This window comes from Amblyomma americanum, chromosome 11 (assembly GCF_052857255.1).
Source record: "Amblyomma americanum isolate KBUSLIRL-KWMA chromosome 11, ASM5285725v1, whole genome shotgun sequence".
Taxonomy (NCBI): domain Eukaryota; kingdom Metazoa; phylum Arthropoda; class Arachnida; order Ixodida; family Ixodidae; genus Amblyomma; species Amblyomma americanum.
In genome coordinates, this window is record NC_135507.1 from 24,315,261 (window position 1) to 24,342,043 (window position 26,783).

At 47.5% G+C, this 26,783-nt stretch overlaps 1 protein-coding gene across 8 annotated transcripts in view; it reads right to left on the minus strand.

Annotated features, from left to right (window-relative positions):
- Window positions 1–26,783, minus strand: part of Kank (KN motif and ankyrin repeat domain-containing protein 2 kank) — a 70,102-nt gene that overhangs the window by 16,923 nt on the left and 26,396 nt on the right. For 2 of the 8 annotated variants that reach the window (XM_077643592.1, XM_077643590.1), the window contains exons 2-8: window positions 14,206–14,255; window positions 12,261–12,398; window positions 11,426–11,565; window positions 9,340–9,501; window positions 5,022–5,244; window positions 4,344–4,504; window positions 1,765–1,977 (exon numbers count right to left, since the gene is read on the minus strand). In XM_077643592.1, the coding sequence (XP_077499718.1) occupies window positions 1,765–1,977; window positions 4,344–4,504; window positions 5,022–5,244; window positions 9,340–9,501; window positions 11,426–11,565; window positions 12,261–12,398; window positions 14,206–14,212 (1,044 nt within the window). In that variant the 5' untranslated portion in view covers window positions 14,213–14,255. Of the gene's footprint in view, window positions 1–1,764; window positions 1,978–4,343; window positions 4,505–5,021; window positions 5,245–9,339; window positions 9,508–11,425; window positions 11,566–12,260; window positions 12,399–14,205; window positions 14,256–26,783 lie in introns of all 8 variants that reach the window. The other 6 variants (XM_077643591.1, XM_077643589.1, XM_077643596.1 and 3 more) reach the window with 3 other exon arrangements.

The following is a 26,783-nucleotide window of genomic DNA, read 5'->3' on the forward strand; positions in this document are numbered from 1 at the left end:
CATATTCTAGGATAATAATAATTGGTTTTGGGCGAAAGGAAATGGCACAGTATCTGTCTCATATATCCTTGGACACCTGAACGGAGGCCCTGTCAGGGAAGGGATGAAGGAGGGAGTGAAAGGAGAAAGGAAGAGGTGCCGTAGTGGAGGGCTCCGGAATAATTTTGACCACCTGGGGATCTTTAACGTGCACTGACATCGTGCACTGACATCGCGCAGCACACGGGCGCCTTAGCACAGGGGCGCCTTAGCACACGGGCGCCTTAACGTTTTTCCTCCATAAAAACGCAGCCGCCGCGGTCGGGTTCGAACCCGGGAACTCCGGATCAGTAGCCGAGCGCCCTCACCACTGAGCCACCACGGCGGGGCAACCTATTCTAAGAGCCGAGAATTGAATTCTCAGTTGGGAGCCAACTGGGAATTGCTCCATAAGCAAGTTGGACTGGTTAAGATTTTCACCACCGAAGTGAGACACAACCTCCAAGTTCTCATAATTTGAAATTTTGTTCATTAAGGGGACATGCTCAAGGTTTTGTACCTCAATATCATGACCTGCTTCAATAATGGCTTTGTCAACAGGGCGCATTACAATGAAGGCTTAACACTCATTCAGCATTATTCTAGTGCAATTCTAGTGTTATACCGAACAAAACTGCAGCCTCAGAGAAGCTAGAAAAGAATGTACACCTGAACAAAAAAACGCACAACTTTCAAGAAAAGCTGACCTCTCTGTAGCAATGCTGTTGTGGTAGCAATAAAAAAGAAACTAGTACAAGTTGCTACTCTCCGATCCATACCAAGTTGTCCATGGTATATTAAAGAACTGGTGTCATTTTGGTCAAAACAAAAAATACGGGGGCCTTTTAACACGCATTCAAACACTTTGAGACGTGATATGCATTCACATGGCGTTGATGTTGACGTAATCAGGTTGCTGTAAATTTGGGTCAATGACCATGCTGTACGCATTTTCAGCTAACAAGAAAGATAAGTGCTGAGTTATAGCAATAACTTTCATTGCCTTTTGAAAATAAGGCTTCACAAGATTTGGGATTTTATATGTACCACTGACCAGACAATCATCTAAGATGGCTACATAACACACTGACCATGTAAATTCGACCACACAAGTCAAATCTTCAATATTCTAAGCTTAAAACTTCTTCCGCCCCAACCATTCCTCCTGCCATGGCAATACCAAGAAGTCCAAATGGTATAAAATTTGCCAATTCCATTTGGCTATTCCCCCTGCGAAGACATCAACACTCACTAGCCCTATTAACCATCGAACCTACACAACTCACAAACTAGCCCAGCTGACAAGAAACCAACCAACTGAATTTGTTGGTTCATTAAATATACCCCATCCACTCCCCCACCACGGCATCAATACTGACTAGCCCAATGCAGCAACTGACCAATACAAACTAGCCCAACTAGCCTGAAATCAATTACCCCTTATTTGTTGCACCCCACTGTGTCAGCAACCTAAACAAACTAGCCCGAAACCAACCAGCTTTTATTTGTTGGGTGCGCACCCCACTGTGTCAGCAACCAATCGATACAAACTAGCCCAACTAGCCCGAAACCAACCAGCCCTTATTCATTGCACTCCACTGTGTCAGCAACCAAACAATACAAACTAGCCCAACTAGCATGAAATCAATCAGCCTTTATTCGTTGTATGCAAATGTGCTAGCAAACAATACAAACTAGCCCAACTAGCCCTTGTTCCCTTATTCGTTCATCTCACTGTGAATATACCTGCAGCAGTGGTATGGTCTTGACCTGATCTTCAAGCTGCCTGATTCGCTGGAGACTCGTGGCCATGAGCTCCCGTACGCTGGTTAGGGCTGCACGGTTTACGCCTAGCGGGTTGTTAGGGCTTGCCTCTCGCACGGCCATCGTCGTCTGAGCGGCTGACCCCGCGGTGTGGTGATGCTGGCCTGCCGCCAACTGCGCCCGCCATCCCGGCAGCTGCAAGCACATGGCACGGTGCTCTTCCAGCAATGACCACAGGTCGAGGAGTGTGGCCATGCACATAGGCAGCATGAAGAGACGCAGCAACAGTGCCAGGAGCAAGACGCTCGCCACCAGCGCAACGCACATGGCGCCTGCCTGCTGCTGCTGCTGCGCCTGCCACTCTGACGGTGAGTCGCCCAATGTTTGCACTGCCCACAGCTGGGGCACACAGGAGCCCTCATGTTGTGCTGGGGGCAGCCATGTTGGCTGCCACAGCCTCTTCTTCCTCAACAGATACAAGGCCACATCACTGATGATGATGATGATGGAAGTGTCATCTCAACAGCCACGATTCATTACTGTCGATCCATCCTCTCTGTTCGCGCACTAGATTGCTTAAGGTGTGTCCTCCTCAACTGGATGCCATACAACAAAGAACAAAGAAAAAGGGAGTTTAAAGACCTAATATTTTTAATGAGCCTGATAGCAGGGAGTACGGGAGCACTGATGCTGATGTTCTGATTATTTGCAAGAATCACAGACCGTACATCATTTTTACTCAAGATAATCAGCTCCAACCAACTGGCGTGGTGATGACTATTATGATTATGTCGATGCTCATGTCTCATTGCTTCCAATCCTACATTTTGTTTTGATTTTTGTTCCACAGATTTTATCTGTACGATTCTGTATTAGAGTCCCAAGTGGACTTGCTTCCAATTAAATCTCACCTCAGTCAGCAACAATCTGATGATGGTAAAAAGAAAAAGAACTCTTTGCTTATTGTTTACTACAAAATATTTGAAAATGAAGATTATGATAGCCCGACAATAAGTGTAAAAGATGCTGCGACATGTCATTCACACAAAATAACCGGCAAACAGTCGATCACTGAGTGAAGATTTTCACCACCATATGCACAGTGCCTGTGATTGAACAGCATGAAAAAGATGCATTCAGAATGCCTATAGCTATAAATGTCTATAATTGAGCAAACCTTCTGTTTGGTCGGCATCCTGCGCTGCCATTGGATACATTACTACCGAGTTCTACTGCCTCGACCACAGAGTATGCACGTGACGCCATCTCCCGAGCAACTATGGCCCGTGAAATCGCCCGAGACCGGCTCACCGCATCTCAGACCTACCAGAAGTCAGTTTACGACCGCCGGCATCGCCCAGTACACTATCCGCCGGGCTCACTCGTCCTCCTTTGGTCTCCTTCTCGCCATGTCGGTCTCTCTGAGAAACTTCTACGTCAGTACAGTGGCCCTTATCGAGTTCTCCGTCAGGTGACCGACGTGACCTACGAGATTACACCTCTTCATGCTCCGACGTCGTCCACTAGCCCTTTGACTGACGTCGTTCATGTAGTCCGTCTCAAACCGTACCACACGCCTGCTACATCATCCACTTAGCACCGGGACGGTGCTTTTGCCGCCGGGAGTTATGCTACGGTTGTGCTTGTGCTTGGAACGCTCGTGCTTGGTGCGCTCGCGCTTGGAACGCGAAGAGGACGAAGTGCGTTTCTGCGGCTGGGCTTCGCGTGCCCGGTGGTTCGGCTGCGTGGCTGTAAGCTGTTTCCCTGTAAATATATTTTTCCCTTTTGGTGTGCACATCTTCACGTTACATTATTTTCAATGTGCCAGGCACAGAATGCCAAGCGCAAATGGAAAGCAGCGGCTTGCTTCAACGTTATGAGCTCTTGCCGGTGTTGATGCAGAGCATAGGGAAAGAGGAGGAAGAAGTTGCTGGGTCATGGGAAGTGTTACGAAGCCACTGTTTGGCCCATTTTCCTTACAAGCACTGCAATATAATGAGAGCAATACATGCACGTTAGAAAGTGCGTGGCACCTACAATGTGGCAGAGATCCAAAGCAGCAGCTAAGGTGACTTGAATATTCAAGGGCATTCTTTACTAAAATTAAAACGTGAGATACTGTTAGACTAGTGTTTTCAGAAATGAGCTAAAATGTAAAATATGCCTGTGCAGCGACTATGCCAAACATGAAGTTTGCTGTACACTAAATGCTTATACAAAGAGTTCTCTCTTGTGTTTCTAGACTACACAATTCTACAAGTGCATACCTTTCACAGCCTAATGCCGAACACAACATCGACCACTGAAGAGTTTGTGAAAAGGTCTACGGAGTGTGTTGCCATATGCTGCCGGTGCAAAGGCAGCAACAATGGCAGCTATTAACAGTTCATGTAAGGCTAACAATATTTGAGTCCTAAACAATGCAAACGCAGCCTATATTGCACTGCGATTTCAGACATGCCATGACGGCCAGCTGAGTGCTTTGGTGCGCAAATTTGTGCACAAAAGCTCCACACCTGCAACAATGTTGGCTGCATTCGGTTGCACCGCTATGCACTTACGTCAGGAACAGCACTGGACGAGTTTGTCGACAACGAAGATATGGAGCTGGTGGAGCCGCTACGCGAACGTGTCGGCCCAAATACCATGTCCAGTATCTCGTTTGCCTTTCGCTGCTCAGCCTCCGGCCAATGGGAGATTAGCCCCGAGCTTTGCGTTGGTTCTGAAAAGGGGCGATGTGGCGCAATCAGTCAAATGCCCACACAGACAGGCAATCATCAGTTGCGAGAAACAATTTTGATCCCAAATAAAAAATATCTTTAGAAGAGAAAACATGCACGCATAAAGGCTTGCTTGCCTAAAGCTCACCTAAAGACCACTTAAAAGACTTAGTTAAACACTCACTTGAAAGCTTGTTTTGAAGAACAGCTTAAAGGCTCATTTGAAGATACATTTAAAGATGCGTTTTAATAACTGAGAAATTTCCTATCCCCTGCAATCGAGCTTCACTGCACAACCCACCCGCTACGGTAGCTAGCAGTGGAGGGAACCTGTGTTGGCACAGTGAGCACCATGTTTGGTGTGAATGCCAAGCCTATAAATAAATATCACTGCCAAACCCAAACTATGACACAATCGCATGTGCTCCTTACATAGGTAGAGCCAACATAACTTGAAACCTCATCTAAATGGAGCACAATGACAAAACAAAAAGAGGCATCTGGCAGATGAGATCTTACCAGCAGCATCGGGAGACACTGTCGCTGAATCTGCATACTTGGGTGCATTTCGAAGAAGGTCGACCTTCTGCAGCTCACTCTCAATCTCGTGGCTGTCGTCGAGGTGCCCATTTCCCAGGCCCTTCTCGTGGCTGTTGAGGACATCCTCAAAGTTGCGGAAAACTTCGTTCAGAGTGTCGTCGTTCGATGCAAGCAAGTCAGGCGGTGGTGCGCTTGGAGATGCCTGCAGAGCACAGCCACAGAGGAAAAAGCACAACAGCAAAAGTTCAGCACTCTCCTCATTACTGACAGCCCAAGATAACTGCCTGATACAGACACAGGGTGTGGTGAGAGGCCACTTTTATTGAACTAGTCCATAGAAAAGTACTGTCGAGCAGAGTTCCATTCACATATTGTACACTTGTTCAGCTACCACATGCCTTCTCAAGAACAGATACAGATACCCTGGCATACTGACTGCTGTCATCAACATTTCTGTTTATGATTGAACTGCGCGAAGGAAACGGGGACCAAGAAGAAACACGTACACACACACACAGCGCAGACTTTTAACTTCCAGACTTCCAAAAAGTTGGAAGTCTGCGCTGTGTGTGTGTACGTGTTTCTTCTTGGTCCCCGTTTCCTTCGCGCAGTTCAATCATGAACGAAATCCACCAACTAGCCCGCCTCAAAACCCTTCTTGAAAACATTTCTGTTGTTTTGCAAGAAACTAAAATACACAGGAAAAAAGTAATAAGCTGCAGAAATATTGTAACGCAGCTTCACTTGCTGCTTGCAGCAGACAGCAGTCACAAAAAAAAAAAGCCATTTTATTTGTTTATCGCAGACTGTTTGCATAGCCCCAGCACTTTATTGCAGGCAGGGGTAATCTAATACCCCTGTCACACGGCCATTTCGAAGGCCCTCGAACCGATAGTCTATCGACTCAAAGGCCATAGAGCGCTGCTACATGGGCAGTTTCAATGGCCATCGAGTCAATACTCTATTGAGTCAACGGAGCAGCACCGAACTCTATCAAGATTTCGAGGGCCTTCGAGCGCTGCCCAAGGCTGCTAGCGTTGCTTCAAGCGGTGCCAATGCGCACTTTCATGCACAGTATGTTCACGGTACAAAAGCATGAACAAACATTCTCCTAAACTTTAATGCAAGCAGTCAGTACAATAATTTAAATATTGTATCGGTCTGATTTAAAAGCGCATAAATTTTATACTCTACATCGCAGAAGACAGAAACGCCAGCAATATCAGCGCTGCAAAACTACGACAGCAAATCGCAGAAAAGGCAATGTCTTTTAAGACAATGCAGCTGGCTTTTAATGACAACTAAAAACCTCCTACAACACCTCCTACAACTGTATTCTGGCATTTAGTATAGATTTATAAAATATTTTTGTTATTTCTGCAAAATCGAAAGTAGCGATTGTGGCGCCACACAAGCTTGGCATAAGACACGAGAACCATTTCAACAGCCATTGAGATTTGCCGTGTAGCAGTGACAGAACTCACGAGTTCAATGGCGACTGAGAATTTCGAGAGCTCTCGACTCGATAGCCATTGAAACTGGCCGTATGACTGGGGTATGAAAGGAAGTCACAATCATGCATGCCAATACACATTGGCTTGTGTCAACATACCAACGATAATTATTCAAAGATGATCTCAAGACATATTTAAGGAGGCATTAACATTAGCTAAGAGTTGTTTAATTCATGAATGATTTTTCAATTCCCAAAGGATCTGAAACATGGTTTACACATGGAAGCCGGGTGACAGAAAAAAACGAAAGAAAAATGAAAACTGTCTCACAGCATGCGAATGCAAATCAAAATATCACACTGTAAATTTAATGTGATCACAGCAGTGCAGACAGCCTCTGTTCCTCTCTGTTTCTATATAACACAGATGAAATGCAGCTAACGGTTGTTCATTTGATAAACCAACAAAATGAAGCAAAACGAAAAAGCAGAGGAAGCGGACATTAGACTCCAAAGGTCACATTAAAGACAGCAATTCTATCCGTCATTCAGCACACCATACATTTTGTGCTTAAATTATCAATGAGAATAATGCGAATATGAGCCGCCGGCCAAAGAAAGTAAAACATGTTGGTATGTATGCAAGTTTGACTAACAACACAACAGAATGCCAGCCATATATGAATGGCGACATCACTTGCTATCAGAAACAAACATGACAACTGACAAAGCACTGTCAGGCCTGATTAACGGATGATGTGATTTACCTCAGGCTCTCTGTCATCGCCTGCTCTAAAGCAACAAGAAAGTCCACACCAACTTTCTTTCTGCCTTCGAGACATAAATGTGCCCTCAGGGGTTCTGATGATAACTCAACACCATGGAATAAGCACAATTCTTAGAGTTTGCTTTCGGAGATGGAACAACACGTGAAGCTGCGGACTTTACAGCAGAACACTGAGCGGGAAATTCACAAGACCGATAGGGAATGCAGCTCTTATCTCTCTTTCCCGTATAATCTGGCATCCTTGCACAAATATTTCAGCATTCATCAAAGCAGCTCAACGAGTAATCAATACTGAAGCCTCTGAGATAACAGAGATTATAAGCACAATGGTGCTCACTTGGTTCTATTACTGAACAACGATGAGGTAAAGTGAAAATGAAATAAGTGTGGGAACAAAGGTCATTCAGGTGCAAAAGAAGTGAGATATGTGTCTGACGATTAAACAGCAGCGCATAATGGATACTGGACCAATTAACTGCCTAAGTGCCGAGAATGACAGGTGTCAAAGGCAAGTGCACTGTTCACAGGCTCCCGACTAGCCCAATGTTATAACATTCTTTGGGCCAACTCTTTAGGCCACTCCCGCTTGTGCAGTCATATTGTGCACTGTTACCACTTGCCATCTTCTTATCCAGGGATGGATTTATGGAGGGGGGGGGAGGGGGGGGGCACCCCTTAAGCAAGGAATTTTACATAGGAATACCACGCTGAAGGCCATTTTTCGACGAAAAAAAGAAAAAAGAAAGTTGAAGAAATACATGCTCCAAGTGAGACAACCCAACAGACCCCTCCAAAAGGGACCCATAAATCCACCCATCCTTATCAGTCTCTTACCCGCCGCGGTGGCTCAGTGGTTAGGGCGCTCGACTACTGATCCGGAGTTCCCGGGTTCGAACCCGACCGCGGCGGCTGCGTTTTTATGGAGGAAAAACGGTAAGGCGCCCGTGTGCTGTGTGATGTCAGTGCACGTTAAAGATCCAAATTATTCCGGAGCCCTCCACTACGGCACCTCTCTCTTCCTTTCTTCGTTCACGCCCTCCTTTATCCCTTCCCTTACAGTGCGGTTCAGGTGTCCAACGATAAATGAGACAGATACTGCGCCATTTTCCTTTCCCCCCCAAAAACCAATTATTATTATTATTATCAGTCTCCTAGAGATGATGCTATGCATCAAAATCATTGCACCATTACCTCCCTGGTGGTGTCACCAGAATAGAATGCTACAGCTGGCACTTCAGTATTGTAGAGTCATAAAAGATAATTGGACATATCACCCATTTGCCGCAAGAAACTCAAGTTCAGAGCCTCTACCCAACTTACTTTACGCGTGTTTATTCATATTTCCTTCATGAGAAAAAAAGCACCCTGAATTAGCCATCTGTATCTTTCGAAACATCACGCTACTTGAAGACCCCATCTGTGAATATATTCTAAAAGCCCCCATGGGCGAGTTCCAACACTGAGTGAAGTGTAGCCTGGTAAGCTTGGATTCTATGCTAGCACTTGAAGAAGAATAAGCCATTGGTTAAGACAAAATGACCAATACGACATAAAAAAAAAACGTACATATGCAAGCGGTGACAGAGAATGGCATGGGTTTCCTTTATTTCTAGGATCCATGCCCAAGCTGAAGCCCCGAAGCCCAACCAAACATTCCGATTGTTTCTTACAGCTTTATTCTGCAACCCAGCAATATGGCCAAAATTACTTTTAGTGCCTTAAAAAAGAAAAAAATAAGGTCCTGCGATAGACTGATTAATGTGATTGATATGAAAGTGACTTAATAAATAAATTTTTGCAAAAAAAAATAATACTGCAGTCTACAAGACACCTCAGGGCTGCAGTCTATGTGACACACCTCAGGGCTCTGAACTTATTCCGACCACCCAGAATTCTATCATGTGCAAGAAAATTTCGGTACATATGAGGAGCCTTACGTCTGCATCCTCATGTTCAGCAGCTGAATGCTGTAGTTGCAAAGTCAATGCGGTGAGTTGTTAACAAAATCCCGTGTTACAGTGAACACATGCGAAAGTGAAGGCAGCAGATGTTCCCACCTTTGTCAGAAGCAGTTCCAGTTTCCTAGGCGGGGCAGCTATGAGAGCATCCTGTTTGGCCACCTCATTGTCGAGCATCCCGAGGTATGCCTGTAGTGACTTGCGCTGACGGCGTCGCTCCCTGCACTGCTGTCGAACCTGGTCCATGTTGCTCCGAGCCGCCTGCGCCTGGGACCAATCACACACCATCCGCCACACATGCTTCACCCCTCGAGGTGCCACTTTTAACGACTTGCGCCATCAGAACATCGAACACAATAAAAAGCTTCGCCTACCTCACTGTTAAACAGCGCGGGAAGATACGACAGAAGGAATAAAGAACACGCAACACAAGCGCTACAAACACACAAGGTGACGATGGACACGATGATGGATCGTCCGTCCTGTCTTCCCGCACTGTTCAACAATGAATTAGTACCAACTTGCCCAAATTGAAGCCGTAACATAGCTACACCTAACAATTACCTGCACTTCAGAGTTTAATGCCAAGTCACTGCAGCATTGAGGCAGCAACTTCAACTTTTAGAGATAAAGTATGGACTACTCCACAGTACAACACGTGACGCACAAAAAAACGCTAAGTCGCAATTGGTTTATGGTATACAGAGGTTTAACGTCCCAAAGCAACTCGGGCTATGAGGGACACTGTAGTGAAGGGCTCCGGGAATTTCAACCACCTGGGTTTCTTTAACATGCACTGAAATCGCACAGTACATGGGCCTCTGGAATTCCGCCTCCATCAAAATTCGACTGCCGTGGCCAGAATCGAACCCGCATCTTTCGGGTCAGCAGCTGAGTGCCATAATCACTGAGCCACCGCAGCGGCAGCTAAGTCACAGCTGTTTATTCGAAAGATTGCGTGTACATATATCCATTTTCGAAATATTTCGGTAATATCAACAAACAAAACATCACATACGTGTTGCCAGGAAAAGTTCTTTACGTTTCAAGCGTACTGATGCGTCGCTGATACGCTCATCAGCCCTGCTAGGAAGCAGTTCATTCCTAACCATGAGCCAATTGGCCAAGAAGCAAATGCCTTTAGAGACAACAAGGAGTGAACCTACAAATTTCTCACTGGTGTGATGACAACAGAAGCAGCTAGAGATAATGCAATGAGCAATCATAAGTTTCCTGATCAAATCTTGAGGCCGACACAGTGTGGAACTACATTTTATTCTCTACTACCCTTAATTAACCTTGCTGTCATTCATTGCTGCTACTGCTGATTACGTGTCATGAAAAGCATCTGCTACTCGTTTTCACTACAGTGTGGTTAATTACATTTTCAACTTTTCCATGCAGATTTGTACAGTACGCTAAACTCCCCATAAACCCTCATGTGCTAAAAGACAAAGCACTCTTATCTTTTGCAATCCATATTGGTTCATTTAGTGCATCACCCAGCCAGAAATTGCCCATATTTGTATGTTTGTCAAATGTCAAATATTGGTCAAATATTGGTCAAATGTTTAGGGGTAACCTCCAAGGTGAAATAGATTTGTAATAAGGGAGTAATTACTCATTGGCATCCACCCAAGTGCAGCCATATGGCTACAAAAAAAAGCTGTACAGCTTTCTCAGAAACTTCATAGTTAAAGAAAATTTGTCCTGGTCCGGGGACTGTACCCGGGAGCAACATGAATTTTTCTTTAACTACGAAGTTTCTGAGAAAGCTGTATAGCTTTCCTTTGTAGCCGTATGGCTGCACTTGGGTGGATAATAATAATAATAATAACTGGTTTTTGGGGAAAGGAAATGGCACAGTATCTGTCTCATGAACACCTGAACAGTGCCGTAAGGGACAGGATAAAGGAAGGAGTGAAAGAAGGGTGCCAATGAGTAATTACTCCCTTATCACATGTCTAATATTACATTATCTGCAGTTCCCCAAACAAGTGGTATAATTCGATCTCAACCTCTCGTCCCCGTAGTCCCTGTTGCAATGGTATGAGAACTAATGCATAACAATCACCATCAATATCACTGCTGTTAATCACCCTACGCCAGCTTTTACACACCATGAGCCTTTGAAACACTAGCAAGTCCATGAAAGAAGGAAACAAAAGGAAAGCCAGCTTCATACCTTCAGCGAATCACAGAACTGCACAAAGTCGAGGTGGATGTGGTAGCCATAGGGGCAGCAATTGCAGCGCGATCCCTCCCGCGTCTTCAGCTCTGCCATAACCTGATCGTGTAGCATGCCGGGCGTCCACGTGTGGTACCCTGGGGGACAGAGGACCATGATATGCTAGCTTCTAGTTTCATCAAAGGCAACTAAACCAAAACAAACATTCCTATTATTTTTTCTGCGGCACTGGCGCCAGACGGTGAAAAGGACCAAGCAAGTTCTGAGAGAATGACTATGCACCACAAGAACATCCGCAAAGCAGTACAGTGAGCCAATCATGAAGTGGTATACACAACTACAGACATAAAATTTCTCATAAACAGCTGCTTTGTTACTGCTAGTATGAACAACTAAATCTAAAATAAGGCAACACAAATTAGACTGCAAAAGAAAGAATAGTTTGGAACACCTACAAAGAGCTAGGAGTCATCAGGTGTCATCAGATTAGCAATACCATTACATGGCTTCGTCAATAAAGCCTTCCAAATTTTTATGTTCGATTACAGTGTTCCACTCGTTATTTTTTTTTTATCATAGAGCAATCTGCTGTCTGACCCCTTCAATAATGCAGAGTAATTAATTTATCTTATTTCATTTACTGATACTGACAGCCTTTACAGGCTATTATAGGAGTGGAAAAACAGAATAAATGCACATTCATAGCAGGTGAATTTTAATAACTACAACAAGCTATGATGTCAGCAACTCTAGTGAATGAGTAATGCTGCCTCAAGGTGCCATCATGCATAGCGGAAGCAACAGCAGAGCTGAAAACTAAAAAGGTGCGCACCCATTTTGACTTTCGTGCGCTTGGGCCTCTGACTCCTGCTGGGGTTTCGTGTGGGTGCCTTAAGTTCCCAGTCGGTCGGAGTGGAGCTGGATGAGCGCAGACTCTCGAGCTTCTCTCGGAGCTCGGACTGGGTTGGAGCTGCATGACGCACAAAAAAAAAAAACCAAGCCATGTCATTATAGACAAAAAATTCTCACAAAAAAAAACAAAAACCGGCAGTCCACTGTACTCCAGGGTGAAAATCGCTGGTGGTTAAACTCCCCCACTAGCAACTGGTAAAAAGTCAGTTTCTGCTTGTTCAACAGGCCAGGCCACAGATGGGTATGACCCAATAACTAACATTAAACCATTGGATCCCATTTGAACAATTCTACCTATGCATGTAGTGTCTAGTGCAACAACTCCAAGACACGCAATATTGTATCACGACACTTCCACTCAAGCATCCTTTGTTACATCGCAGGAGCTTTCAGCAGTTCTGTGCGGTCAGACAGACTCCCTAGCCTGTTAGCTTACTAAAAAGATTGGCAAACGACAAGAACACACAACACATTTAAAGCAGCAATGAAGGCACCTTGCCTTGTGCAGATCTATGCAAGCATTATCTTACCAGCTAAATGATCTACATTTAAGCCAACACAGATGGCCACGAAAAGCTTAGAGGGACACCGCATTGTGGACCATTGGCTTCAACATGTGGTCTGACCATGTCATCAAAATTTAGAGCTATTCCAGGAAGTGCACATGTTCTTTCGGCTACTTTTAATGGTGTAAAGTAAGTTTATGTTAAAGAGTAAGGCTGCTTTATTGTCGCCGAAGGGGGTTGTTTTCAAAAGCAGACACCGTAAGTGGCTCACATCACAATGTTTCTGCGCAAAGAAATTGCGCGTCTCTGTTACAACTTGACAACAGTCGTCTAAGAAACGATCGTACTTAAAGAAGTCCGGCAGCTGCAGTTCTGCTTATTTGCAGGTTCTTCCTTTTGTCAGTATTTAACTGCTATCTCTCTCCATTAATATCATGAGACTTGGACTGCATGTATATGTCAGAATATCTTGAAGGGACACTTAGGACAACTTCGTCCAATTGTCGTTATCAGTAAAAATTGATTCACTGGTTCTTTCTGGCTCTGTTGACGTTTGTCCAGCAGCAAAAGACTCAGTTATTGGCAAAAAATTAGATTAAAAAAATGTCCCATCAGTCATAATCGTGGCATCCTTACCGAAAAGGACAGGTTGTTACTGTCTTGAAATGAACGACGGCATAGCGTATAGCCTCTGGGATGCTCGCAAAAAAAATGGTGTCGACACATGCATTGTACTTGCGAAATCTGCCAAGGCGACGACACCTGTGCTTCGTTTCTTGGTCTTTCCTCAGCTACTTTTATGGTGAGAGTAGTCTCTGTGATTAGCACGCGGTACACTGTCGATACAGGCTCACTACTATTTGTTATCAGTGTTGCTTTAATACTGTAACCAAAACAACCACAGTGTAATTAGGTACAACGGATGGTGGACTTTTGTGCTGTATTACAAGAAAAAACCCCACGGGCACTGGAGCTCCCCTGGGTGTCCACAGGACATCCATGGTAGTTTTAATGGCCATTGGAAAGGCTCTTGAGACCGGTTAATTGTGAACAACCTTTCAATCAAAACCTAAGAGCCAGATCAAGAGGTCTAAATTAAAATATGTAAGAATTGAGTGCATAACCTTTATCAAGTCATTCACCATATGTGCTCACCAGTTTGTTCATAGGGTTGAAAAAGGGAATCAGATTTCCTACACAAAATCTGGACTGCTGACAGCGAACTTATCACTACTCAAATGCTATGACAGAAAGTGGCAACCGTATAAAAACAGCTTGTCAAAGCAATCTGAAGTCATGTGTTCTTGCAACCAAGATAGGCTCCCAAACAAACTAATCTGAGGAAATGGAAAGACTTACCGTACATGATGTGCGTGGTATTTCTGTGCTGGAGACATGCAGCTTAGATCCTGGCAGAGAAAGAGAAACAAAAAGAGGAATGATCTTTAAAATGAGAGATATCAAAAAAGGAATGCAGCAGTTAGTAGCTTGGGTCTTTCTAAAGTGCAATAAGCTCTACTCCAGTAGCATTTTTGGCACGAATAAGAAAGCTCGCCATGTTATATAGTTGCTTAAAATACCAACATTTCGTTGGTGGAACTTTAGACCAACCAGTAGATGGATGGAAATATATTAATAGGACAGTAACAATTCACTGTCGACAAAAAAAAAAAAAAACAGCAGTTAATGGCACTATCAAGGAAACCAAGTTGCCGTGCAAATTTTAAAATTTAATGTTCAGCAAAATGCCTGAAATTATCCACACCAAAGATCGGGCTTAACTGCACATGGGTGTTGGCAAAAAGTTCATAACCATAACGGATCCATAAATTCAGTCGGTCCAATATTTCCACTGCCCAGGTGGAGTGGGTACAAATCTACTCTACTCTACTTTGGGGGATTCCTCTAAACATTGGACCAACACCATTCCAACTTACAGATCTATTCGCACTTGCACTGCCTTATGCTAGCCGTACCAGTTACCCAATGGGCATTTAAACTCCCTTGGATGTCCCATGGATGTCCTAAACGTCCACAGGACGTCTGAGGCAGTTTCACTGTCCATTGGGTCGCGATCAATTGGTAGAGCGACTGCCCCGGTGCGGCGGTGGTCCCGTGTTCGAACCCCTGACTAGGACTAAGACCCCCGACTAGGCGAAGCTAGAGCGAAAAACATTCGCGCGAGCATCGAGGACCAAAAATGGCCTGAATCCAAACGAAACCGACTCGGAGCGGGACCCAACGACACCCTGACGCAGAGCACATTTTGGGACGTATACGCCAAGGAGTACTCGTCCGATAACCGCGTCAAGCGTTTCTCCAGTCGGGACCATGCTGTGGCGAGTTTCGAATCCTGCTAAACAGACGAGCACTAAAGTCAATCTGCCAACGCCTTCTGCCGGGGCACGTGCACTAGCCTGCCCCAGCGCATTCTTCCCGCCCACGGCGAAAGCGTACGCGAGAGCGGCAATTAAATGCCCGCGCTTCCCCGAGACCGACAGTCGCACCATCCGCGTCAGTGCGACAACTTTCTTTCGAGGGCAGCAACAGCAGCAGTAGTTGCAGCATACACGACCGTCCCACCAGCACCGTTCAAGGCCGAGACATGTGACGTAGGCGGATGACGTCACGCCTCGAGTCGCCACGACGGCGAACCGGGCCACAACTGTTTTAAAGCGAAAGCTTTATGGGCCGCAAACTCGCGATTTCGCCGCGGCGGTGCTCCGAGGCACGTGACGTCACAACGCGCGCCTCGCCGCGGAAGGTTACTGTGCTGAGCACGCTCGCCGCGCCATCTGGCATGACGTCACGCCGCGCCGCCGTTTGGTAGGTCGTGACACCGCGTTCCTCGTCGTTTTAAGAGGCGGCGGTACGACGTCAAGTGGGTACCTGACCTGATGGGCAGCAAGTACGTAAAGCCCGTGGCGGGGGGGGGGGGGGGGGAATGCGCGAAATTATTCACGCGATTCGCCAGGATCCCTTTCCAGGGCGGCGACATCTGCGCCATTTTGGGTCCCGGCCCGAAATAGCGACACCAAGAAGTCCTCACTGAAAGTTGCATTTTCGCATTTTCGAGGCGTGGACCATCCAGCCCTACTGTCACACCAAAAAAAAAATGGCGCTTCCCGATCGAATCGTCGCGATGCATGTAACCAGCTTTGTTTTTCTTTTGTAAAAGTGTTCTTTGCCACCCATCTGCCAATATGTAAATGGGGCCAAGGACCATGATCTCAAGCTGCAAACAAGCAGCTTTTACCTTGGCCTCTTCCATTTCCTTGTAAATGAACACAAGTAAATGAAATGAAAAAAAAATAATATGGCGTCACCACCCTGCACCGAAGCGCCGCCTTGCTTCCACGAGGTCAACTGCACCAGCTGCGCCGGCGCATTTCGCATCCGCACTGAAGTTCCAGAGCACAGGCGCGGTTTTCTATGTATTTCTCACACGCCTGCAGTGTCTCAAGAACCCGCGGCGTGTACCGAAAAGACGAGGCACGTTTGCTACACAGCCTCCCCCACCCCGCATCAACCAAACCATCCAAAAGAAGCCTTCGCACAACTCTGTCCTCAGGACGCCCTGAGAACATACTATTTAAGGATGTTCCTGATAATATCCTCTACCGATTCTCAACAAGCCCTCACTGGAATACGCCTATATGGGAGTAAAAAGTCAGTAAGCTGTCCTCTAGCGTTCTCTCTTTAGGACCAGGTTATGCTGCCCAAGTTCCGGAGTAGATTTCGATCATTAAATACACGGAATGCTTACTCTTCACAACCGAGGTATATTCCCACCGCAAAGCATACAGTGACTTGATGCAGTTAGCAATGGGAGGAGGCCGACCGTAAGTATTCCGTATCTTTAGTGATAGAAATCTACCCCAGGGTATGGAAAAAGGGCGGGGAGAACAGCTTACTCCGTTTGTACCCCCTCCGTGTTTAGAGTGTGGACTTCAATTCTGCCAAGTCAATAGCAAAGTCACTGAGACAACTACATCCACCGTGGGCCTAAATATCTAACAGCCCAACCCCACCAACAACCTATATATGCAGCGGATAAATCCTCGTTAAACAGCAAATGTATTTTAGGATATGTCCTGAAAACTTTTCTTTTGGTCAGAATTACTGCCTTTATTATTCCCTATTGTACAACAATTTCTTGTAATTAAACCTGCAGTTTTATCTAATCAGAGGCGGCTGCGTGTGCCACGATAAAGCTTGTTTTATCCAAGTTCAATATGTCAATATTGTCCTGCGAGAGCACGCATGTAGACTACTTGAGAAATTTTCATCCTCGCATCGCCCAGCCACGTACAAACTGAGGACATCCTTTTGAGGACGTTTGGCCATGATGAATTCGAAGGTCCGAGGACGTCCTGTTCGGGTTGAGGACGCACGTACCATTTGAGGACGTCATCGGGAGGTTTAGTGTTTTAACCAAAATGCACAACCAACTAGCCCACATTGCTGCCTTGCTTAGGTTTAGTGTCGTCTGCGACCCTACGCACTGCTTGCGCATGCACCGTCGCTATAGTCGCTTGGCACTACACAACGCGGCTGCTGTGTACCCAATCCTGATAAAAAAATATCCCTATTTCCCTCAATCTCCCCAAAACAGCCCAGTCGGAACATTCCATCCTTTTTTCTTCCCAACCATGTCCATCGATCGCTGGGAGGTCTATAACTCACCAGATGCGATCTGCACCTCCGGACACTACTGGTGCATCACGCGGTGAATATTTAGGCGGCTCTTTTAGCCGGCTGCCATGCGAACAAAGATGTGTGGCTCTCTCGACGCGCTTTAGCGAAGACCGAAAAGATGAATTGCCCACCACAATTTCTTACCGGAATTAGGTGAAACAGGAAGGCAAACTCGTATTAAAATTAATTTATAGCAGACCACTTGAATGTCAAAGGTGCGAGAAGACGACGACTGGTGACAACGCGTAAAGGAACCACGCGCCAAACCAGCGGCGAGCGACATCTGGCGGAGGACCCGTGCAATGGCAGACGCGACCTCCCATACAGATCCCATTTGTTGAAGTTCGTAGCTTTGCTTGTCTTTCAGTTATTGCAATAGAAAGAATACAAAGAAAAAACGAAGGGCAACGAACCATTTAAAATTTGAACCGTGCAAGAACCGCACATTTCACCGGCGATCGAAGCGCGTCTTCTCATAGGTCAAGACCGGCAGGATGGTGGGGGGGGGGGGGGGCAGATTTCAATCTCCATAGCGTTGGCAATCAGCTCAACGCGAGCAAGAATAAGTGGGAAAGAAAGAAAAAGAGCGACAGACCATTTTTCACCGCCCACTGCCGTCACTCGGTAGCACGAGCCAGCGGTCGCGAGCGCAGCACACTGCAGGCTGCACCAGAGGTCCCCTCGTCCAGACCGGCGCATGGGGCGTGGAGCGTTCTGTCTCCGCGCGTCTTCCGAGACACTACGCATGCAAACGAGGTGCACGTAATCCGTCACGCATCTCGGTCGTATTTCAAGTCACGCGAGTTTTTCGGAGCAACTCGGAGAGGGAGCACGTCGGGAAAAAAAGTAAAGGCAGAAATGCCCTCCGACGCGCTATGCGCGGAGAGGTCACTGCGTGCCACAGGAATGATTTAACGAATGACTGAAAAGGTGGCGTGAAAGAAAACGGCTTCCCAGCGACGTCGAGACCACGGCTTTCAAGGCGACATGTACGACACTTGGGACACTGCACAGACGGCCTACGTAGCGACGACAGTTAAAATCGTACACGCCCTCCACGGAAGCGTGCCATGTGGATGGGATTATACCGAGAGGAATATATACGTATTCAATCTACATTTAAAGCGGCATAATCCCAATTAACATATATATGCAACTGCTTGTAGCGGCTTGGCGACAGGATAAATTGTCGTATACGCTTGAATATTTTCCTTACTTAGAATGTCTCACTCAACAGTACTCCCTTCATAACTGCAGTCAGTAGGTTAACCTTATTCTAATTCAACCCCACTCCTGGAACGCCTGAATCTGCAATAACAACGACATTCTTTGCAGCGGGTACCGCGCTGCTACGGAGATCCAACAGACATCTATTTCATGTACAGGTAAGTGCATTATAAAAAGGGAACACGCGATGAGCAGTCAGCCAAGGGCAACTTTTTTTTCGGAAGGCGCCCCCACTATTCGCAACTAGCGCTTCCCCTCTGTCCTCAACAAACTCAAGATCGAAGCGGCTTTTCCCAGTCAAAAGACCCCTTTCCAGCCAATGGCGTCGGCAGATTCCCACGAGCCTGCTATCGAGACAATACAGGGAGTAGACAAGGGGCTCGCCATGACATACATACGAAGAAAGCCAACTGTCACTGAAACCAAGTAGCACAGGGGAATGTTTCTATTTTTTTGCTTTTAGTGTTCAATAATAATAATAATAATAATAATAATAATAATAATAATTGGTTTGGGGAAAAGTAAATGGCGCAGTATCAGTCTCATATATCGGCGAACACTTGAACCGCGCCGCAAGGGAAGGGATAAAGGAGGGAGTGAAAGAAGAAAGGAAGATAGAGGTGCCGTAGTGGAGGGCTCCGGAATGATTTCGACCACCTGGGGAACTTTAACGTGCACTGACATCGCAAAGCACACGGGCGCCTCAGCGCTTTTCCTCCATAAAAACGCAGCCGCCGCGGTCGGGTTCGAACCCGAGCAATTAACCCACGCAATGTGTTGTTTCTGAGCACCCTTTCCGGTGGATGAGCAGAGCTTCTGAAACTGAAATGGACATACTCCTGGCCAGATAAAGAACACTAATTGCAACCAGACGCCTAACTGTAAAAGTAAGAAAGTTTACTAGAATTTAGTTAAGCAGCTTTACTAAATTTTTTTTTTTGGGGGGGGGGGGCTAAAATCAAGGTGCAGCTCACCAGCTCATTATTGACCCGGTTTATGACCTCCGCCTACGCTAGTATTACTATGCCTCAAAAGCCATTTTTTGATACCTCAAAACGCCCATTTTAATAACCAGGGGAGGGCTTCCCTGATGCACCCGATACAGAGTCCCACTTCGTGTAGGAGCAGCATGATGTAGTGCATCGAGTACAAATACACACAACGCATACCATCTGGCCCGAACCAGGCGCCAGTGTCGCTTTTCATCTACAGCTTTAGTGAGCAGGTGGCGGTGGGGGATACAACACGTTGGCAAATTCTCCGCTTGTGTCGCGCATAGTGCTATAGCCAAACAGAACCTGTGCTGCTGCCCGGAAGGTCAGCGTCCTATGAGCAGCCTTTATAGCATTTTATGAGCAGCCTCGCTGTCATCAGCCATGCAACTATAAACAGAGCATGGTTCATGTTTATGCCCATAAAGCCTACGCGAAGTGCACTTTCATCGGCCGCTTAATGCACGATCGAATCATAGCGCTGTGGCAGTGCTCGATTCTGAAAACGGCCTGGTGGTGTACCCCCGCGATATCAGGCTACATAATCAGACTACACATCTATTTCATCATCACGCGTACCGCGTACAGTCTTTGCCAAAAAGCAACCAGGCTGCATGGCTTGCTTATCAGCTGTATAGAGCAGCACTTATGCCATCCCTCAAGCTCTCAATTTCTGTACACTCTGAACACGAATACGCGATAAGGGAGTAAGTTGTCCTCTATAGCCCACTCCTTTTATAAAAGGGTGTGCTCTAGAGGACAACTTACTCCCTTTTCACTCCTTTTTGTTTAGAGTGTTGCAAGGTGAGGACAACCCTCGTTCTATCCTTGTTCTCACCTTCCAAGACGTTTTGATCTTTAGGGAAGCCGTAAGGGCCCTATGCTAAACCATTGAGAAGCAAACCATGCAGCCTGGTTACCTTTGGCAAAGACTGTACACTTGTCCATATCAGGGGCGGGTATGCGCAGAGGAAAAGCGCGGAGAACAAATTTGGGGGGCGGACACGAATTTTGGGTCGGCACTGCTCCTCGTAAAGACCAAATTGTAAAAATAAATAAATAAAACCAACAAAATTCAGCGCCGACAGCTTAATAAAGGGTGCATTATGACAAGACGTGCTCTCCCTCAGGGTCTGAAGGAATTAGCGCTCGAAATTTGAGGGGGTGCCGGCTCGCCTCGCCTAGGCGCCGTTACTGGTCGACACGCCCTTGCTAAAATGGTCTATAGACAGTCTATTGACTTCTTGTAGACTCTATTGCCTTCCTATAGATATTTCTTTTGTCTATTCATAATCTATAGACAAAAGTCTACTAAATGTGTATGGCCATGAGTGTATAGATTGTCTTTAGACTGTCTTATGATTTGTATAGTCTATAGACTGCTCTGTAGGGTTTGTCTAAAAGAGTCTATAGACTTTATAGACAGAAGTCTGTGGACAGTCTATAGACTGCCTAAAGAAATTTTTGTACGGGCGTACAAGTGCAATCCGTATAAAATCGAACATTGTTAACATGCCCGCAGTCACGGTATAGTTTCCGAGAAAGAAGCTCGGTTTTGTTTCCTTCATTAGTTTCACCCAGAATCGGAATTGGAAAGTTCGGCCCTTGGACACGATGGCATCGCACCTGTATATTAATATCACTCCGCAAACGGCAGGCCGCAGTGGCGCTATCATGCCCGGCGGGATCTCGCGCAGCAGAGCTGGCTCCGGCAACAGTACCGCGTGTGGTGCATCCAGACGCCCGCTGCGCCTGCCCCACCACGGGTCACGTAAAACGAGGGCGAGAAGGAAGGGGGAGGAAGAGAAGAGACGGCGCGGTGTTATATTTGCCGTCGCTCCCTTTCTGTTCGTCGTCCGCGACGGCGGCGCGATAAGGACGGCGTCTCGCAAGATCGCGCCGCCACAGCGTGGGCTACAGCTACACCCCAGCGCAAAGTACCCACACACACACAAAAAGCCGCGAATACAAGACAAAGAGGGCGACGCACCGCCGGACGCTGACCGCGCGGCGCTCGGGGGACGCCATGGCCGCTGGACGGGAAATGAGAACGCCAAGAAAAATAAAAAAAAACAAACGCAGCACAGGACAGCGGCTATGGCGTGAAGGGGGATCCTGAGCGACGCCCACGGCACGACCGACAAGCGGCGACCGGCGGACGCCTTGCGTAGCGAGGGCCCGCCGAGCGACCTACGCAACTTACCAGCCGCCGAGTGTGTGTGTGCGTGAGTGCGCACTATTTGAACAGAGCAATGGCCTGCTGCCATCACCGCACTCCCCCGCGCTCCTTGCTTCCCAGATACACGGCTTCTCCGAAGTTGTGCGCACTGCGGGCCGAGGGTTGTATCGACCACACGGTCGAACTGGTTTGCGCGTGGAATTCGAAGGAAAAAAAAATAAAGTGGAAAACGTCGGTTATGTATGTGTATCGAGTTGGTTGCGCGGGAAATAAAAAAAAAATTCCCAGGGACACCTAATTACATTACGTGTAGGCAACGCGATAGGATTAGCAGCGGTTGATGCCCTTGCCGGAAGTGAACTGTCACTTCCGGTCTGGTGACCGGAAGCCTCCAGCCAATGAGGATTATATGGTCCGGTGACGTCACTGCCCTCCAGCCAATGGGAATTGCATGGTCTGGTGACGTCCCGTTCTTCCAGCCAATGAGAATTATCTAGTCTGGTGACGTCCCGTGCTTCCAGCCAATGAGTATTATCCAGTCTGGTGAAGTCACATCCCTCCAGCCAATGGGAATTGTACGGTCTGGTGACGTCCCCTTCTTCCAGCCAATTAGAATTATCCGCTTAAGATAACCTCTTGTTGGGCTAGTTGGTAATTGATCATTGTACTTTTTAAGGCGCCAAATCCACACACACACACACACACACACACACACACACACACACACACACACACACGGCACTCTGTCCCGTACTATTATTTGTGTGTGTGTGTGGTTTTGGCGCCTTAAAAGTACAATGATAGAATTATCCGCTCTGGTGAAGTCACTCCCCTCCAGCCAATCAGAATTATCCGGTCTGGTGAAGTCACTTCCTTCCAGCCAATCAGAATTATCTGGTCTGGTGAAGTCACTTCCTTCCAGCCAACGGGAATCATCCGGTCTGGTGAAGTCACTTCTTTGCTGCCAACGGGAATTATCCTGTATGGTGACGTCACTTCACTCCAGCCAATCAGAATTATCCGGTCTGGTGAAGTCACTTCCTTCCAGCCAATCAGAATTATCCGGTCTGCTGAAGTCACTTCCTTCCAGCCAACGGGAATCATCCGGTCTGGTGAAGTCACTTCTTTGCTGCCAACGGGAATTATCCTGTATGGTGACGTCACTTCACTCCAGCCAATCAGAATTATCCGGTCTGGTGAAGTCACTTCCTTCCAGCCAATCAGAATTATCCGGTCTGGTGAAGTCACTCTCCTCCAGCCAATCAGAATTATCCGGTCTGGTGAAGTCACTTCCTTCCAGCCAATCAGAATTATCCGGTCTGGTGAAGTCACTTCCTTCCAGCCAACGGGAATCATCCGGTCTGGTGAAGTCACTTCTTTGCTGCCAACGGGAATTATCCTGTATGGTGACGTCACTTCACTCCAGCCAATCAGAATTATCCGGTCTGGTGAAGTCACTTCCTTCCAGCCAATCAGAATTATCCGGTCTGCTGAAGTCACTTCCTTCCAGCCAACGGGAATCATCCGGTCTGGTGAAGTCACTTCTTTGCTGCCAACGGGAATTATCCTGTATGGTGACGTCACTTCACTCCAGCCAATCAGAATTATCCGGTCTGGTGAAGTCACTTCCTTCCAGCCAATCAGAATTATCCGGTCTGGTGAAGTCACTCCCCTCCAGCCAATCAGAATTATCCGTCTGGTGAAGTCACTTCCTTCCAGCCAATCAGAATTATCCGGTCTGGTGAAGTCACTTCCTTCCAGCCAACGGGAATCATCCGGTCTGGTGAAGTCACTTCTTTGCTGCCAACGGGAATTATCCTGTATGGTGACGTCACTTCACTCCAGCCAATCAGAATTATCCGGTCTGGTGAAGTCACTTCCTTCCAGCCAATCAGAATTATCCGGTCTGCTGAAGTCACTTCCTTCCAGCCAACGGGAATCATCCGGTCTGGTGAAGTCACTTCTTTGCTGCCAACGGGAATTATCCTGTATGGTGACGTCACTTCACTCCAGCCAATCAGAATTATCCGGTCTGGTGAAGTCACTTCCTTCCAGCCAATCAGAATTATCCGGTCTGGTGAAGTCACTCCCCTCCAGCCAATCAGAATTATCCGGTCTGGTGAAGTCACTTCCTTCCAGCCAATCAGAATTAATCCGGTCTGGTGAAGTCCCTTCCAGCCAACGGGAATTATCCAGTCTGGTGAAGTCACTTCCTTCCAGCGAACGGGAATTTTCCGGTCTGGTGACGTCACTCCCTCCATCCAACGGGAATTTTCCGGTCTGGTGAAGTCACTTCCTTCCTGCCAACGGGCATCATCCGGTCTGGTGAAGTCACTTCCTTCCTGCCAACGGGCATCATCCGGTCTGGTGAAGTCACTTCCTTCCTGCCAACGGGAATTATCCTGTATGGTGACGTCACTTCACTCCAGCCAATCAAAATTACCCGGTCTGGTGACGCCACTTCCCTCCAGCCAATGCGCGAATTTTATGACCACGCATTTTGGCTCTACGAGGCTTCAAATGCTGTCGCACTAAATCTTCAGACTTCTGTCTTCCCTGGGGACGCACGTGAAAGTAAAACAGCGATGTCTGCGGTTCGGTACAAGGGAGAATTCGGTGTATCGGGGTTCCGAGGAGACTGTGCGGGGCCCGAGTAATTTCCCCGCTGGTCGGAGCGGTCCGAAAGCGCAAAGGAAAAGGTAAGCAAAACTGGCAGTGTATAGGGCCGTCGCGGACGGAGCAAGGATTTCCGGTTGCCACCAAGTGGCGGATCGAGACACGTGAAGCATGCGAAAAACAAGACGATTGGCGCTCCGAGAAAAGTATACTCGCCATTCGTTATACGAGACACAGATGGCTCGCAGTCGGGAGAAAGAACAGGCCACTCTGCGCTGCTATACGGGGGTTGAAGTTTCCATACAACCTTCACTCCGAAGGAAGACAGATGATGGCAGTATCTGTATCCACGAGGCTGCAGGACACCCCTCCCCTCCCACCCCCCTACCACCAGAAAGCGGTGCACTTTGTACAAAGCGATGCAGTTTCCACAGCACCCCTTTCCCACATGATACGGACAATTCTGCCGCCCTTACGAAGCCAGACGCCCAGCGTTCTTCGATGCCGTATTCCATTGCACTGCGCCTCAAGTTCATTTTACGCGTAAGCACGACGCAGTGCTGCGTCTTCTGCTCCAGTGCAAGCCGCTCTCGACGTCTCAGCCTGTTCTCAATGACGTTGCGATATTTGTAACATCTTACCATGAAGCTACAAGGAGCAAGTGCGAAAGACCTATACAACTCGCACTACCCGGGCGGATTCGAACGCGAACCGCCATTCAATATATGCCTCGTGCGCAGCAAGTCACGGACGTGTGAATAAGGTGAATTACTGCCCACTGTTGCGAACTGCCCATTTACTGCTCAGTGTTGCAAATTCGCGAAATACCGTTTGCACGCCGTGTGCTCGCTCATTACTACATGCGGAGCTTGGATAGGCAAAAGTTTGATGTCAACACGCTCTCAGCAGCCAGCGCTTTCCAGCCAACTCATTTGTCGTCACTCCGAGCAAGCTGCCTGAAGAAAAAGGCGGCGCGAATCCACGACTTCCAGCTAATAGTGAACTTTTAACTACACAGTTAGACCCTTACAGTTGCACTCGGAGAACTGCGGCTGGCCTTTAGTAATGTGCCACCACAGTTTCCTTAAATTTCGGAAACGCGGTTGCCCTCGGCACGTTAAAAATGCCCAGGTGGGCGAAATTAACCCGGAGCCCTCCGCTACGGCACCTCTCTTCCTTACTTTTTCACTCCCTCCTTTATCCCTTCCCTTACGGCGCGGTTCAGGTGTCCAACGATATGTGAGACAGACACTACGCCATTTCCTTTCTACAAAAACCAATTATTATTATTATTATTGCCCTCAGCGCTGCGCCTTTCGAAAACCGAACGTACTTGTAGCGCGCGCAGCAGAGCTTACCAGTACGCGTCACTACGTAACGTGCGTGTTCCGTGAACTTGTCACACCCGTCTGGACTGGAGACGCTCTCCAACAACGGTGCGTTTCAGCATACGGTGGACGTACGCCCGACCAGCCGTCTACGCTTGTACATCTCTGCTAGATGTCATAAACACTCTAATAACCATAATAAAAGGGCAGGGACACAGGCCTTGGCAGTCGGCGTTGTCGGGGGGGGGGAGCATAGAGTGCACAAATCTCACAAGCGTGCAGATTACACGCCCCCGCTGCTCTGTTTCTCTTCACTTTCGGGGAGGGCAGGGGTCGGTCAATGTTGAGGTGTAACATGAGAAGACGGCGCGCCGAGACGACCCAGTGCTTGAGCGAAGAGCCGAGCATACAGCGTACCACACCCTGTATAAGCTAGCTGCCGCAACCCCCTCTCCTCTTTTCTACCCCCCCCCCCCCCCCACACACACACACGTTCGCCCTGTGTAATGCTTGCTCGCTGGCGGAAAGAGCGCCAAAACCATATAGTTGCGCCCGGGTATGCACCCCTGTCGTCGACAATGCCGTCGACAGCAAAAGAAGGGGGGGGGGGGGGGCGTTATCTGCGGCTCGGGTTATAAGCGGAGTAAGAATAAACACCGAGGGAAGAGCTCTGCGGCCAGTACAGGGGCCATGCCTTGATGCGCGATTGCATCGCCACCCTGTAGGACGCGGAGGCAAAACGGTCTCTGTCGTCCACAATCTGGGATTCGGGTACTATACACACCCGCCGCGGTGGCTCAGTGGTTAGGGCGCTCGGCTACTGATCCGGAGTTCCCGGGTTCGAACCCGACCGCGGCGGCTGCGTTTTTATGGAGGAAAAACGCCAAGGCGCCCGTG